This window comes from Pteropus alecto, unplaced genomic scaffold, assembly GCF_000325575.1.
Source record: "Pteropus alecto unplaced genomic scaffold, ASM32557v1 scaffold95, whole genome shotgun sequence".
NCBI lineage: Eukaryota > Metazoa > Chordata > Mammalia > Chiroptera > Pteropodidae > Pteropus > Pteropus alecto.
In genome coordinates, this window is record NW_006441071.1 from 11,711,259 (window position 1) to 11,728,801 (window position 17,543).

General features: G+C 36.0%; 1 protein-coding gene across 1 annotated transcript; it reads right to left on the reverse strand.

The window, feature by feature from the left end:
• Positions 1-366: 366 nt before the first annotated feature.
• IL33 (interleukin 33) lies at positions 367-16,660 on the reverse strand. The gene is made up of 8 exons (XM_015594449.2): positions 16,605-16,660; positions 13,648-13,756; positions 7,341-7,463; positions 6,458-6,592; positions 5,062-5,169; positions 4,472-4,522; positions 3,536-3,633; positions 367-2,147 (listed from the first exon to the last, which is right to left on the reverse strand). Exons 2-8 carry the CDS (start codon positions 13,730-13,732, stop codon positions 1,944-1,946), a joined length of 804 nt encoding a protein of 267 aa, XP_015449935.1. The 5' UTR covers positions 13,733-13,756; positions 16,605-16,660; the 3' UTR covers positions 367-1,943.
• Between the last annotated feature and the right edge of the window lie 883 nt (positions 16,661-17,543).

Here is a 17,543-nt window from a genome sequence, read left to right on the forward strand (position 1 = left end):
AGTCAGAAGTCTCAGGTTAAAGTTCTCATGTAGGTGCATGTTTGCTATTTGATCTTGGGTTAAAGTCACTGAATACCTCCTGTGTGTTTGTCATCATAGAGGGCACCGAGTACAAAGGTGAAAAAGATGCAATCTCTATTGTGGAAAATCTTACTTAGTTTTGAATCACCAAAAATATCAGACAAATGAGCTACTGCAAATATCAATTTTGGTGTATTGGGATATGCTTATTTTCGCTTTAGAATTTCAGAATGTTGAATTATTTTATGATAAAATCATTATGGCCTCACATACTTTTGAAAAATAGTTTATTCAAGAATATAAACAATGTAATGGATATATTTGGTTACTTAATAATCATTTTAAGTATATCATACAATGCACATGGTCAACATTCAGTGTTTTTTCAAAGATGATATCAATTCTGCTTTTTTGTCTCTATAGAAAAATTATTGACAAAATAATGAAATAAAGATATATTGTTATACCATTGTTTGCCCTTATACAGTAATTTTCAGCCTCTTTTAAGTTCTACCAGTAATTATATAATAGATCTCAACAAATTAGAAATCAAAAAGCTTATACTTTCAGAAAAAGTCACTTCATAAGTATTCTATTATTATGTTTATCATTTATTGTCAGTGTCAAGCCTATGAAAAAATATAGTAGGAATTGTTAAGGCCTTAAAGTAAGCAAAACTATTCCATTAGTAGTCGAAAATGTTACATGGTTGAGTATAAATTTTACTACCTTAGTAACAGTAAAACACAAAGATGTTTAATAAAAAATATTGCCATCGATAGGTTTATGTAAAATCTTACAACATCAGGTAGACAAAGCCGAAAAAAGGTGTTGGCATCCAGATGTCAGGTGACATGGAAATGAAACTCAGGGTGCCAAAGGTATATCAAGGACATGGTTGGTCAAAAGAAATAAAGAAGGAACAGAAATCAAACAAATATTTTATAGTAAGCAGTGTCATTGGGAAGCTGGCCAATGAAAAGACTTGTGCACATAGGAAGAAAGGATTAGAAGAAATTTTGTCCAAGGTGACAAGTATATCAAATGCCATTAATCCCTGGAAGCTGGGTCAGAAGTACATGGTATGCCATAAACATGAGGGAAAGCCAGTTATTGGACCTATGTCTCAACTAGATCTAATGGGTTAGAGGACTTTTGGCTCCACTAGGGTACTTAGATACTCTAACTTATGTTGTGGCTCAGTGCTTTTTTGAAAAATGTTTTAGTTTGTTAGATATTTCTAATGATTCTAATTCTATGTCTGAACTAAAATTTATTTCACTTCCTAAAGTAAGAGTGCCTTGCTTATAGTTAACTCAGTCTATAAAAATCAGAATTTAAAAAATTAGAAGGTGAAATCATTCAATTTATAAATACTGTATTTATTTCTCTTAATTTTAAAATTATCCTTGCCTTTTCCACATATTTATATTACCTGACTAGCCATATAGGCATCTGCTCTGGTCATGTTTTTCCTAGCATCTCTAGTGTTTGAGCCCATTGTTTGAAACCAGGGAAAATTATGTTCTTATGTAGCTCTTTAAAATGGATTCCTATCTAAAATAAAACTTGGGTTAAGGCCCTTGCTTTTTCTCCAGAGGTCTCAGCTCTAAACAGTAAGTTCCTTCTAGACTGAAAGCAGAAAAAAGTAAAGGTCTGTATCTCTTCAGAATGCTGGCAGGTCTCTTTACCAATACCATATTCAATATACTAATACTAGTATTGAATATGCAGCAATACAGAGGGAAATAAAAAACAGAAATGAAGGATTACAAAAAATGTTTTTACACATAATAAAGAAAACATTCCACAGTATGCTAAGAACTATTTCCCTTAAATGTTATCTGTCCCTCTTTTTTAAATCTCTCATCCCTTCTTCAGGCTACCCAATCCAGGATCCACAGCTTTCTATCACATTAAGTTTAAGAGAGCTTAAATATGATATTCTCTCTACTTAAACCCTCAGTTTTGTCCCCTACTTTAATTAGAGCAAGCCGGTTTTCCTTTACTCCTATAAAAACCCCACGATTGCTCTTACATTCAAATGAAACATATTCGGAAGATGTGGGCTCCCTGTGAAGGAGAAAGAAGATCCGGTCTGGCAGTGGGTTTTCACATTTTTGTAGCTGAGGAAACAAGAGGAAAAAGCAACCACAATGTAAGTGGGAAGGCCAAAGTCAACTTCACATCCCTAGTGTTAGACACTAAAAGGGAAAAACTATTTATAACTTGATGTTTCTAGCAAGTCTGCCTACTGAGTAGAGGATGGAAGAGGGTAGTAGAAGAAAGTAAGTAGAGAGTCAAAGTGGGAGGATTTGATTTGATTCACTGATAGTATACTTTGAGAGATATTATAGCTTAGAATGACTGGATCTGGATGCAGCAGTTCTGGATCTGTACCTCTCTTTTGCAGTGTATTATCTCTGAGACCTGGGCACATTGCTTTATCTCTCAAGCCTCAAGTTTTTAGTCTAATCAGTTTTCTAATCAGTCAACCCCAACTTACCCAAAGACATGTGAGTGATATAAATGATTATTATTTTAAGCCAGTAAGTGTTGAGGATGGTTTGTTACACAGCAATATCTATCTGAGCAATACAATAACTTCATTAAGAGGGTTAAATGATAGTCCTTATAAAATATTTAGTACAATGCTTGGTATATAATAGAGCTCAGTATGGATTAGTTCTTATTATTGAGTACTTATATATACCAAGCACTGTTATATACACTTAAAAATGTTTTGTTAAGGGAGATACTGGTTACTACCATCCAGTGTTTATGTTAATACCTTGCATGGTAGTATGAGTTAGCTTTATAAGTTTGAGTATTTATATGATTTATCTCCTATATTATACTTTCCTGTTTTCTTCCTCATCTCCACCTTTGAGTTCTCTGTTCCTCAGGATATTTATAATTCTTTATCATGACCAATATAATACTGCTACTTACTAACTGAAGAAGACTATGAAGTGAATCCTATGATTAGAATGTAGATTATTATGCTATCTATAAATTTTGGCATATGGAAACATTAATGACCTTCCCTTTAGCAGACTCAGAGTGTAAAAATATTTTTGCATTTGCCTAAGAAAACTATATTTTACAAAGAAATTCTACCTGGAATAATGGAGTAGTTCCTAAAGAGAAATAGGAAGGATTTGAGAGATTCATTCTATATAGCAGTGCTTCTCAAACTTTAATGTGCATATGAGTCTCCTGGAGATTTGTTAAAATGATGATTCTGATTCAGTTGTGAGGGAGCCTGAAATTCTGCATTTTTAACAAGCTTCCAGGTAATGCTGTACTGCTGGCAGAGACCAGACTTTAAGTAGCAAGGCTATACATGCCATTTCCCTCCCTTTCCTACTCCAGAAGCAAATTATTAGTAATTATTGGTTGTGTTTTACACACAATAACAGAAACAAAACTACTTCTTCAAATTACCTCAAACACCCCAATCTGCATAAATGAGTGGCATTAATCGTGATAGTTAAGTGCATATTTCTGTTACCTCCACAGAGTACTCCTGGTTGTTGGCATGCAGCAAGAAGTCTTTGTCATTTGTAGGACTCAGGCTTACCGTTAATCCATGACCATCGACATCATCACCTTGCAATTACAGATATATAAATTATAAAGTTAAGAACTGTCGCACATTTTAATTTAAATGAATTTAACACTCAGGAAAAGAGTCTAAGAAGTCATGTAAAATAATCACTACATTCAGCAATATGTCTCTTAGAAATATTTGCACTCAAATGAAACTAAAGAGTCATTTAACAAGTAGGAGATAATTCTAAGCTCCTCGAAGAAGAGAGGGTAGTTTTTCTTATATGCTTTCTAACTATAGAATTGTGACTCTAATGAGTATTTCTCTGGGTGTCAGCTTCCCTGTCTGCATGTAAAGCCTCTGATAGTTGTCCCCCATATTCAACTCCTCATCTTGTGTAATCATAGAATATTTCCCAGCCTGCTCCCCCCACCCCTTTTTTTTGCAGCTAATTGTAGCAATATGACCAATATGAGGCAAGTAGAAGTATCAGGTACAACTTCCAGGTTATATCCTTAAAAGGAAAGAGAATTCATGTACCCATCTTCCTCTGTCCTGCCAATTGGACATTGTCATGGTGGTAATCTTGAACCATATAGATGTTGGCAGAGCCACAGAGAGAGAAGGAGGTGGATTACTTGACTACTTGTTGAACAGAGCTGCCATTCCAGCCCTGACTAAAAAATAAAATTTTCTGTAGCTCGAGGCCCTATTATTCTGGATCTCTGTTAAATGTAGCCAAATCTTTATCCTATTAAATTGCAAAATGGATGATATGGAGTAAATCCTCTAAGAGTTAGGGCTGGAGATTACCTTCCTTTCCCATGGAGCATTTTTGTATGTCTTCACCCAAATTTAAGAATTCAAGTATTACAGCTACCCAGACCTCCAAATTACCTGTTTCCATTGTGGGGGATGGCGAATCATAGTAACGGAATAACACCTTGCCTGAAAGAGAGTGTATAAAATCGTTTTGGTGATTTATTCAGTTCCAACCTATACATAGTATGAGAAAATACCCTCTTATATAGCAACAAAAGCAAAACTTTAGTGGTTTTGAGAAAGGTCGTAAAATATATAAATATGGCCTAATGAATTCTCCAGTACAATTGTTATTAAAATATTTAAAATATTGTTTATATCACTGGTATATTCTTTTACTAGAGGTTTTACTTTGGTGACATTGATAAGACTGGGAAGATCTAATAGGTAATTTAGCAATATCAAATATGTATGGTCCCCTCTTCCATCTTTCACAACAGATACCACTTCTCAGTATCAGCATTCTTCCCTGATGAACCCTAACTAAGCTTCTGAATCACCCTCAACACAGTGATATTCAAGCATCCATTGCCAATGCATCAGTTAGCACACAACATGAAAATTATTTGCTATGTCTGAGTTAATCCATTATTTATAGTTTGGTAAATCTATTTTTTACTTACTAGTCATCATTATATTATTATAGACAAAAGGAAATATTTTACCTTTATTTTGTTTTTTCCCTATATCTTCAACAGAGATCTCATAACCTTCACCCACAAAAGCAAAATTAATGGATTGATCATTGTATGTGCTCAGGGAAACAGGACGTTCTGTAACAAGTGAAAATCTTGTCATTAAGTATTCAAAAACTTGTTCTCATGAACAATTTTTTAACAATTTTTAAAAAGTGCCTTCTCAAAGGTTTTTTTCTTTTCTTTTCTTTTTCTTTTCAATTGAGTTGCACTTTGTTCATCACCGTTGTAGAGATGTAGCATAGCTCAAAGGCTGAAGTATGCCACCTGAATGGGATTAAAGAAGCTAGTTTCCTACATGAAAGCAAAAGGAGGCCATGTTAGTGTGTTTATGGGAGGTTTTGGTGGGGAAAATAAAGCTGGAAAAGTGACAATCATTGCCTGAGGAAACCTCCAAACTATTGTGGGGATTGTAAGTAAGAAGAAACTGTATTTAAATAGACATGGATAAATGAACACCCATCTGTAAGGTGTGGAGTTACACAGAGACTTCCAACATTCCTGGAGAATACAGATGTGAGCCTCATTCTGTCCTCTGGCTAAATAACAGAGACACTTAAAGCAGTACTCCCAACTTTTTTTTTTTTTTTAATTTCCTGGCACACATAGAAGATAATGATATTTCTATGGCATGCTGGGGTAAACTAGAGTAGATTTAGGGACTACTTATCTGAGTCCTGGAGAAAAAAATTATATTTTCTTTATATTTTAGAATTATGCTAAGAAAAATATACAAATATTAAGGAGAATGATAAATACTAAATTTGTATATGAAATTTTAAAATAAAATTATTTAAAAATACTTAGGAATTTCAGTATGCTTCTGGGGACCTAAGACATTTATATCAGAAATAATGCTTGAAATGACAACATGCAACTCCCGGTGAAGTTTTCTTAATGATCTCTTCACTTGTTGATAGTCACCATCAACTTGGACTTTATTTGCACAAGTAGGTGTTGCAATTTAAAACCATTTTCACAGCTATTTAAAATGTTTGAGTCAAATTATACTTTAAAAATATAATAGCTCTTCCTTTTCTTTCATTGTCAAAATGTTGAAATTTGGGGGGATAATGAGTTCCCTCTCAAAGGATAATATATTTCCTCAGGAACAATGTGTCCTATCCATAGCAAGCATTTCAGAATAATAATGGTGTATTAACTTTAGAATGCACAATCATTATTACAGTAGCTACCTTGCACATATTTTGGCAACCACCAAATGGGCATATCAGCAGCAAATGGACAGAAGTTTCTGATATACAGGAAGACACAGACTTATGGCTGCTTCCTGGAGTGGCACTTGCCAGAGTCCTGTGTCTTACCTCCCTTTTTACCCCCACACCACCCCTGTGACCAGTCACACCTTGGATACTTGACCTATTGATTGCTGTAGCACATCGCTGGACCATAGGTATACCAAAGGCGAAGCTCTCTGCAGACTGTTCTAGGTGCTGCGCACAGGTGGTGCATAACAAATGTTGCTTTTTGTACTTTCTAGCTGCAGGACAGGGGTGGAGGTAGAAGTGAACTGTCAGTCCCCACTCTGCCTAGACCCCGTCCCCACCTGCCATCCCCACCCCGGCTTTGAGGATTCCCAGTCAAGGCTGCTTGCTGACAGTGGTGACTGGCCCCAGGGCTTTGGCCACCCCATGGCCTCAAGGGATCAGTACCTCCTGGCACACTTACACCCCAGAAAGGCACACCCATTAGTCCAGTTGAAAGAAAAGTAGTCATCCTACGGTCTCAACACCCAAAAGGCAACAACTATTAACATTTTAGTTTACTTTCTTTAAATGAAAAAAATAATCACTTAAAAGATATTGCAAATATACAGGCATACCTCACTTTATTATACTTTGCTTTATTGTGCTTCACAGATGTTGCATTTTTTACAAACTGATGGCAGGACCCTCCACCAGCAAAAATATTACGACTCACTTTATTGCGATACTTGCTTTATTGCAGTGGTTTGGAACCAAACTCATAACATCTCCAAGGTATGTCTGTATATATAATTTTATATCCTCTGTTTTTACTTAACATTATAACATAACCATTCTCCTATGCTATTAAAAACTCTTTATATGCCTTTTTAAAAATGGCTAAAATAGTTTATCATCTTTACTCTTTTCCAGAAGGAAAATTTGGGTGAGGGAAAAAATTGTATACCTAGATGTGGTAACTGAAAGCAAATACATATCCATCACTATATGGAAGAATTGCCAAGAAATATAGTTTCCCCTTACTTGTTTTTAGTGAATGTCTTTGGGTGGTTTCTTTCTTAAAGTAACAGGCCTTTTTTATGATAAGGCCGGAGCGTAGCTGCATAAAGTACATCGTGCAAGCTTCTTCAGGCTTCTGTTGGAATTCTAAACAATGAAAAAAATAGTGATACTTTTTAATTCCATCCATCTTTATCCTTTAAAAAACCCTGAGTGTAGAAGACTAAGAAAGCAATTATAAGTTCACAGTATCTTATCAGAAACCTTGGAGCCAGTTGTGTTACAAAATTCAGAGTTTTTTAGATTTTAGAATTGTCATGTAGAACATATACTGCTAAATGTTATAAAAAATTTTAGATCTTTAGAAAACTTTTTGGTTTTTAGAACTCCATATAAAGGAATGTAGATCTACATCCAACATATATCAATCTTTGCCTAACCGAGGAGCAACTCTTATGTTCGCGTGAAGTCTGTAATCTTTTCTACTTATCTAGAATACAGTTTTGTTAATTTTGGAGGGATAGCTGTAGTCTATAAAGGTTATCAATTTTAAAAATAGCTGTCATTTACAGTGGGCCAACTGCTATGCTAATAATTTTACATACTATTTCACTTAATTCTTCACAATAATATAGCAAGGAAAGACTGAATCTCAATATACTGATGATGACTTGAGGCTCTTAATAGTCATTTGCCAAAGGTTACAAGTCTGGTGAGAAGTTGTGACTCAAGTGTGTCTAATATCATAGCTACTTTTTCCATCTACCTCCATCTAAGAAAATACTAAAGTGTAATTTTAGGGACTAACAAAATGCAAACTCAAATTGGTTGAAGTAAAAAATTTAATCAATTATTCAGTAATTCTAATTTCAATTAGCCAAAGAAAAATTAAAGTCTCAAGTAAGAAATTAAATTCGCTACTTGGAAATCATAAAAAGCCTTTCAGAATCAAATAGAAAAGAAAGTTGTAACACAGAGTCATAGGATCTCAACTTTTAACATTATAGTAAATGAATTATCAAGCAATTTGTATAATATAACCAAATTTCAATTATTCACAGTAATTCAGAAAATAAAAATAATTACTTATGACTTTTGGATCCATTCTATATCTTCTTTTTTTCTCCAGAAGATTTCTAGTATGCTTTTCAAAGTCAAGTGGAATAAACATTTGTAAGCTACTATTTTGAGTTATCTATATTGTAACTCCAATTTAGATGAGCATCTACCTTTAAGTATCTTCAATTATTTGAACAGGGCAAGACCACTTAATTATACTTACATCCACCTTGGAACTCCCTAACATTGCTTCACAATTCAGAAATATCAACGATGGTATCTCACATTTATATAGTGCTTTTATAGTTACAAAGATAATTGCATAGCTGTGCCAGAGCCAGCACTGAACTTGGTCTCCTGACAACTAATACAATATTTTATTAACTGTGTCATATTCTCTCTTCAGAGCTAAAAGGCATAAGATGATACTGTAAGCATGCTCATATATGCTGCTTATCAATATCCCATGGAGACATGACAGACATGTCTAATATTGAGAGTGGGCTCTGTGGGAAGCAGGATATGAGTCTTGAGGAGTTAAAAGTGAGTGTCATGATACTGAGGAAGAATTATGAATGTAAAAGAAGAAATGGGCTAAAATATGGATGTACAGGCTATCATCTAGTGGGACAAACATTGGGTATAATTCATTAGGGGTTGTCTGCAGTTGAAATATTAAAGATATTTTACAATGGGAGTATTTGGAAGAAAAAATACTTTGGTATTCAGGGCAGCTGGAAGTGTGGCATGAGGATTGTATTCTTAGGAGGAAAGCACAAAGTCTGAAATTATGGCTGACCAGCATCATACCACCCTCAAACACACCGATGGCATCTGCCAAGGTGTCAATGGTCTTAATATCCAGGTGATTAGCAGGCTTGTCCAGGAAGAATACGTGGGGGTTCTGCCAGGCTAGCCAGGGTAGATACACTTGGCACTTCTGCACATCAGATAGGTTTCAGATTGGGCTCACCTACTGTTTCCCAGTGAGAACATATTACTCATGATCTTCCTCATTTCTTCCTTCTCCTTGATCTCTGAGTGGCACTCTATCATGTGCTCCAAAGGTGAGAGGTCTAAGTCTAGCTGCTCTTATAAATGCTAATTGTAATGCCTTATCTTGACATGAGAGTGTTTTTGGATTATCCTGTTTATGGGTAGTAGCTCTCTAGTTAGCAGTTTCAGAAGAGTCAAATTCCCTGCTCCATTGGGCCTCATTAAGCCATTCGTATGTGAAGCTCGATACCAAATTCTAGTTTGTTGTAGATACTTGAAGCTCACATTCTGCACCATAATGACAGGTGGAGGGATCTAGCCATATGGTGGGAAATAAAATGACAGTGTCTTATCATTCGTGTCCCTCTCTGTCAGTCCTGATGCCATCATTTTCTGTAGCGTCTTCTCCTTGCTCTGGACCTGCTGCGACAGTTTAGCACTGCCACGACCAAACCTAGCAATGTAATTCTTCGTGTGTGATATGATCTTGTTCCCAGTGAAACCTCTTCATCTGGTTCTCCTCCAGCTCTAGCCATGTCTTCGCATACTGATTATAATTATCCATATAATACTTCAGTTTCTCGTGCATGCGAATGATATTGGTACGGATGCCATTCTTTTAATTTCTGTGCTGCTTAGCAAGTGTGCAACCCAGTCATGCAAGATCCCTGAGGCTTTCAGCTCTACCTTGTCATCATCCAGCTCCTCCAGATGCTCATAGAGTTCTGTGAGCTCCTCACAATTGGCATCCTCATGAGCCAGCTGCTCAGTCTCCCTCTCCAGCATGGCACACTCTGTGTCTACTTCCATCACATACTGCAAGGGTGTCTTGTCACTAGGGGGCATCCGTGAGTCAGGTGGCAGATGTCAATGTGCTTAGGGATGGATGGGTACTTCACGTTTCCTAGTAGCAGACAGAGAGCAGCATTGACTTCCAATTCCATTTAGGCCAATGAGGCCATAATGATGGCCTGAATTTACTTAACAGTTTGGTGTCACTGAGCAGCTCTTCACCAAGAAAGGTGAGGGAGAGGTTGATAATGTGGACATCAGTACTACTAGAGTGAGAGACAAGAATGCCAGTGACGGCTTGAGCTGTCTTCATCTCAAAGTCCTCTAGCTCCTTGGTCAGCAAATCTACTTCTCTGGTCTTGGCCATTGACCGCGTCATTTTTCTCTTCTGCCACCTGTGGTTCTCTGAGAGCATCTCTGTCTTCCTCACGTCTTTTTCTGGGCTCTCTTGTGCTTTGGCAGCTTCCCTCTTTTTGGCTGCCTTCTTCTTGGCCAAGTCAGAGGGCATGGTGATGAGCCACAGGGGTTGGTTACTGTTCTTTCAGGGAGCTGGGCCTTGCCGCTCAGTCTCTCCCCAAACACTTATTTCACCAAGGTGTCTTCTCACTGCTTACTACCCTTGATCTGTCTGTGACATTTGATTTTGGGGACCACATCCTTATTTGAACCCTTACTGTCATGTCGCCAGTCCTTAGGTTCTCCTTGTTTAATCTCCGTCCCTTTGTTAGTTCTTCTTCCTTTGCCTGCTCCTAAAATGGTGTTTCTCAGGACTTTGCCCTTTACTTTTTCCTCTCACTCTAGACTTTCTGAGCAATCTTGCTTGACCTAAGTCTTTTATATGCTAATGACTCCCCAAACTATAACTCTACCTTTAGTCTCTTCCCTGAGCTTTACATATGTTGCTCTTTCTCCACAAGCATTTTGACTCAGCTACCTTAAAATTTCTGTCTCTGTCTCTGTAGAGCCTCCTGAATTCTGGGCATCTTTACCTGGATGACCTACACCTCCTCCAAATTCAAATATACTTATAATTTATAAACTTTATCTTTTCTTACCACTAATATATTCTTCCTGAATTCCCTCTCTTGAAAAACAGTACCACTATCTACCATTGTCTGCTCAATTCTTAAATTAGAAAGTTGAGAGTCATCCAGTTTTTCCTCTTTCTCCATCCCTCAATTTATTCAATCCGTCATTAAATCTTAATAATTTCACCTTCTGAATGTATCTGAAATTTAGTCTGTCCTTTCCTTTCTGTTGTCTTAGGTCATACCCTCATAATCAGTTCCCTGGATGAATGTGGTAGACTTCTCACCAGTTTCTGTTTCTACTCTTTACATCACCATCAATGTGATCTCTCTAAAATAAAAATATCATGTAATTCCCCCAATTAAACATTTTCAATGGTTTCCTACTGTCCACAGGATAAAGTCAAAGCTCCTTTCTGTAACAGAAGATTTTCCATGGACAGACCCAAACTGAAGGGTGTGATCTCTACTCACTTCGATCCCTAAGTATTGCCACGCAGGGATATGAGCCCAGTGTTGCTAGATCTTCAGATTTTTTGAGAAAAATCATACATTCAGGTTTTTATGCAAAATATCCTAATTTTCAATTGTTGCCTCAATTAAAAAACATTATTAATAACACTGTTTAGGCCAAATAAAATACTTCTGCTGGATGGATCCTTCTCAAGTCTCCCAAATTGTGATCTCTGGCTATATATGGATAAAGAAGCTGGATTGTCAGGAAAGGGAAAGGGTTGATGGATGTGGGAGAGAGGAAGTAGCAGGGGAGAATGACCTATCCCTGGGGAATAGCTTCCTAGAAACTGAGAAGGGGATGGTGCTTTTCTCTAGCTCATGAAGTTCTGTATACTCTGTTGGTACAAAAGGTAAAATGCCTTGGTGGTGACCAAAACTCATAGGGGTCCTTGACTATATGGACACCTGTAGTGGTTAGATAGTGAGTTTTGTGGCTTTGTGAGCTGTGGATTGTGTCCAATACTGCTAGCCCGATGAGCTTTCTCGTTTTCTTGCTTGGGGGCTCAGAATAGTTTATTTAGAAAAATACGAAGTGACATTTCTTGCACTTTGAGTTTTAAGAAGCCACACACCTCACAGCTACCTATTGAATTTTTGGCCAGGACTGTTTAAATAATGCCAATGTTAGTATTAAACTGAGCTAATAGTATTGAAAAGGGAGATCTGCTAAGAGACAATAAAAACACTGTGATGCATTCCAAAGTCATATTAGTGATTTGGGAGTTATCTTTATCACTGTTTTCCTAAATGGTACAAATAAGCCACTGTACCCTTAAAAGAGGAGTTACATTTTAATTTTTGCATCAATGCCAGTTTATTGGTATAAACTCCAGCCTGCTCCTTATTCCAGTATCTTAAAAAGCCCACATTTCCAGAGGAACAAAGAAAGTACATCCTTTTTAGTAAGAGAGAATTTGAGGATGCAGAGTCATTTCCACCTATTCACTGTGTTTGCATAGAGCATTTTGAATCAGACTCAAATAAAAAGACTAACTTAACTGTGATTTCCGGGCCATTCAGAAACCACAGTCAAATCATTGTTTTCCCTGGTTTCACTAACAAACAGCGTGGCGTGAGTGGCCTGGAGACTTAGGGAGGACAGAAATAATACACTTTAACACTGCTTTCTCCTTTAGCCTTAAAGATGTTCCAGGAAATGAAAAGGAGCTCATAGAACAAGGACATGCAGTTTCCACTGTCATTCCTTATCTTCTGTTTTTGCTCTAGTCCACCAGGGATCTGTTAACTCTTTTGTGCAACTGCTCCTGTATTAAAACATGAGTATAAATTTGCATAATTCTTTCCTAGGATAGATAATATAAAGATCAAAGTGGTAGATAACCCTTTCATCTTAAAGCTATGGATACTGTCTGACTTTATTTACCTTTCAACTTACTCCAAACCCTTTGAGTTTGCAGCTGGATTGACTTGAGCATCATTTAGTCAATTCTGCTTTATTTGGGGGCTGAATTATTCAAATATCTTCACTTGTTATTCTCTCCTTTATCAGAAATTACAAGTTAAGACCATAAGCTTGATACACTAAACATCTTAATAAATGTTTGTTGAATGAAAATGGATCAGTTTAATTTTGTTAGTTAATCTGGGAAAAGATTTTGGGATTTGGTGGCAGGAGATGTGGGTAGAAAGAAGTGATTGACATAAAGGGCTATCATTATGTTTATCAGTATTAGCAGCTTTAAATTATCTGAGCCATTCGTGTCCTGTGATGCATCAAATAAGCAAAAGTTGGCTATATGTAGTGTTTAAAACCAAAGGCTGCTGATTACATACTTATGAGCCATCCCTTTTTATTGCAGTTCATGTAATCTTAGTAACTTTTGATAAGGCATCATGTACGAACATTGGAATAATAAAGATGTGATAACCAATAAAAAAAAGATCATGTGTAAAACAATCAGAAATACTTAAGTCCTTACTTCTCAACCTGGGAGATTTTAACAGGGCGTGGCCTGCTGAGATGTTTATCTTTCCTGGGGAAATTTTGGTGGTGGAATATTCCATTTCAAGCTTCCTTTTCCCAGGCTTCTGTTAGATTAAAACAGAATATTAATTCAATTGTCTCATCTTGAAAAGAAACCGAAACAACTGTGGCTAACTCAATATAAAACTGAAAACATAGGCACTTAGAGAAAATAATTGTTTTAGTAAAATTTGAACATAGTATTTTGAATATATATCTATTCTGGAGTATAGTCACTGGATAAAAAGAACCGCAAAGAAATTTTAAATGTTACTCAGTTGGTTTATCGTTAGTGATAATATTGGTATTGGAATTCTGAGACTTTTGTTATATTATAGGAAAGAGCAAATAAATAGACATTGATATTATAGGATTTTCACTGTAGGGGAATGGACGTAGAAATATAAAATAAAAGAAGCCAAGGGAAATCCCTGTAATGTTAAACGTGAATCAGCAGTATCAGTGTGCCTATATCTTAGTTTCTAAATACTTTCTCCACTAAAAAGAACCAGAACTCTAGGTATACACTGGGAAAGTAGAAGTGAATGTGAACTATCCTGTTGTGCCAGAAAGCAGAAATTCTCTCTGACATTGCCTGAAATTCTATTAGTGGTGACTGCTTCTTTTATTAAGCATTGCCTTCTTTTTGCATGCTTAAAAAAATAAAATCCAAATCACCTCAGGAGTGGTTATCATTTAACCCAGGGGTCCCCAATCCCCGGGCCACAGACCTGCACTAGTCCATGGCCTGTTAGGAATCGGGCTGCACAGCAGGAGACGAGTGGCAGGCAAGTGAACAAAGCTTCATCAGTATTTGCAGCAGTTCCCCAGCGCTAGCATCACCTTCTCGGCTCCACCTCAGACCATCGGGCATTAGATTCTCATAGGAGCACCGGTCCCCAGTGCCAAAAAGGGGACCACTGATTTAACCCATTTCCTGTTTGCCCCAAGAATCTTGATGGTAGCGCTTGCAGCTGCAGCATTTACCACAAGATAACTTACCCCCAAAGTCTGCCACGAAATATCTCACTTTTACTTTTATTTTTGCATCGCTCTAGTATATTGATAGTCTTTAGAAACAAGTGACTTCATTGTATTTATAGCATTCTATTTTTAATAGTGGTATTTCTGTTTACAAAATATAGTAATTCTCTATCGCAGAAAATGTCAAATCCCAGAAAATGTAGCATTCCTACACATGAAGTTAACATTGTTCTCGAACAGTTGTTAGCCGAAAATTCATTTGATAAATCTGATTTATATATACCTTTCTGTTATATTAGAATTAGAGACAAATTGTTGTTGAGAAATAACTCCAAGAACAGTTTTTGTATTTATTTTCACACTGAAAACCAGTTAGATTTACTTCAGCCTCCAAGAGCATGTTTATATAAAATTAAATTGATACTTTTTTTTTCTAAATGAGAAATTGATTAAATATCTTATTAACTTCACATTGATCAGTTCTTTTAGCAAGGTAAGGAAGGAGCTCCTGGGTTAGAGGACTCACTGGAAGATAAACTTCATGTATTTTTATTTTTGCCCCTGGACAACCCTAAATAGGCTGAGATTCCAAATTTTCTTTTTTAGATTGAACTGGAATTTTACATGCAGCCATCCTATGTACAGCCTGTCTCGTGAGCAAAATCCTTCAATGGTAAAACAGTTGAAGACTCCTTCTTCTGCTCCTAAGGAGTGAATATTATCCTCACAGAGCTTTAGAATGTCACATCATTCCTTATAGTCTTCCTCTGATTCTTCCACCTTTACTGATCAAGAACACTTAGAAGCAGAGAACCTTAGACATCATTTTACTGAGCTCCTAACTTTAAAGCTGAGCAGGCAAAGACTGAAAGATTAAGTGCCTTGCTCAGGATCACAAAAGTAGAACTGGGAACAGAATTTAATCTCCTGACTTTCATCTGCATACCAGAGCTTCCCCACCCTATCACCTCTCCTCCCCCATCTAAATGTAGGAAAAAAATAATCAACTGGGAATTAAACTTCAAATGTTCAGCCAGTTGTCCAATTATTTTTGAAATAATAAAATTTTTAATATGGTAGTTAATTTGTAATAATAGCATGTAGAATAATACAGTTAGTTAACCTTACTGTAGTTAAATTTTAAATTGTACAGAAAATAATTCAAATAGTACCCTGCACACAGTAGGTGTTCAGGTAATACTGATAACATGAAAATTGCATTGCTGGATTTTTTGTTTGTTTGTTTTCTCTTTTATTCAAGGAATCTTATGTTCTAGAAGAAAATTCTCCTTGATGGACTTTAAACAAACAAACAAACAAACAAACAAAGTTTCATTTTCAAATAAATCTGGGAAATGTTCCAATCTACATTCTACCTCTTGGAAAGTGAGAACTCACATTAGCGTAGTAGAGGTGTTGACAGTCCTTCATTCAAGAATCGTGGGTACCTTTGTTTAACTATTTTCAGTAATTATTTGATCTCATAACCTCCCCCACCTCCTCTATATTAACACCCCTATGGACTAGTTTAAAAGAACACACTTGGAGGAACTCTGCTCTAAACCGACATTAGCTTGAAGGGTTAGGCAATGTAGATAAGAAACTGAAATACCACATTCACAATGGAGTCATTGACACAGAGAAAGTTGGCTATTTTTTAAGAATCACAAGTCAAAAACATAGGAAGTATTTTCAAATCTTATTCTAGAAAGCGAAGCATTCTTTTTAAACAACCCACAAATCTTTTACCTTGAAAAATATGATCACTCCTTTCACCATTTTTTCAGACTTAAAATTCACTCTTTTCTCTCCTACTTTTAAATCAGAAATATTTCAGAATATATGACAATATAAACATCATTGGTTCTTTTGTGCTGCTTTTCCAATAACTTATGGTAAATATTCTTGCACACAGGTTATGATACTCACCTAAGTTATAAATGTGAAAGGCTTGTCTTAACTGATGAGGTTTCCTGTTGTTAACACTGGTAGTAGTTGGTGCAGTTATATTCTAACTCTCTCTCTATATACACACACTTGGATTAAGCAACATTGAGTGACAGCATTTGATGAATGAAGCAATGCAAATAGAACTAGTTGAGTGGGTTGGAATGAGTAGAAGTAACCTTATTCCAACCGCCAAATCCTAAACAGAGTTTTCTTTCATTATTTTAGCTGTAGCCTTTCAATGATTTAAATTCAGTTAATCATTAATTCTTATGAAACCTCTATGACATGGACTCTAGTTAGTGTTTATTGCTCAATATAGAGCATACAAGGGCACAGATTGTTTGATTGCCTTTTACTTTTCTATGAAAAGTTAAAAACTTTTTAGGTAATTTTTCTGTTTATAAAAATGATGTATATGCACTTAGAAAATGTATAAATTACAGAAAAGCATATATACTTTAGATTCTGATTTTTTTCAATGTGGAAATACTATGCATATCTATTTTTTTTTCTAAAAATAGAATCATACTGCAAATGTTATTTTGTGAGCTACTTTTTGAATTTTCCAGTTAATATTATATCATGAACATTTGCCATGTCAGAAACATCTTTTATAGGAAGCATTGTAAATAGCAGTCAATCATATCAATATCCTTAACTAATCTTTTATTGATTAACACAGGCTGCTTCCAGTTTTTTCTTCCTTTCCTTTTTTCTGATATCACCAATGCTGCAACTGACAGCTATGTGTGGTTATGATTCTTGGTAAACCTTTGTAAATTCATGGGAGAATAAATTACTAGCAGAGAAATTGCTGGATCAAAGGTACATGCATCTTCTATTTTAACAGATATTACCCAATTGACTTCCAATAGTTTGTATTCGTTTATCATTTTTTCAACAATCCTGGTTCATGCC

Excerpts from the sequence above, each read along its gene's own strand:
- IL33 (XM_015594449.2), bottom strand. The coding sequence starts at position 13,732 with ATGGAATATTCCACCACCAAAATTTCCCCAGGAAAGATAAACATCTCA. Across the intron at positions 7,464-13,647 it reads AAAATCTCCCAGGTTGAGAA|AATTCCAACAGAAGCCTGAA; the intron begins GTAAGGACTTAA and ends TTCATTGTTTAG. Across the intron at positions 4,523-5,061 it reads AGGGAAAAAACAAAATAAAG|GCAAGGTGTTATTCCGTTAC; the intron begins GTAAAATATTTC and ends ACTCTCTTTCAG.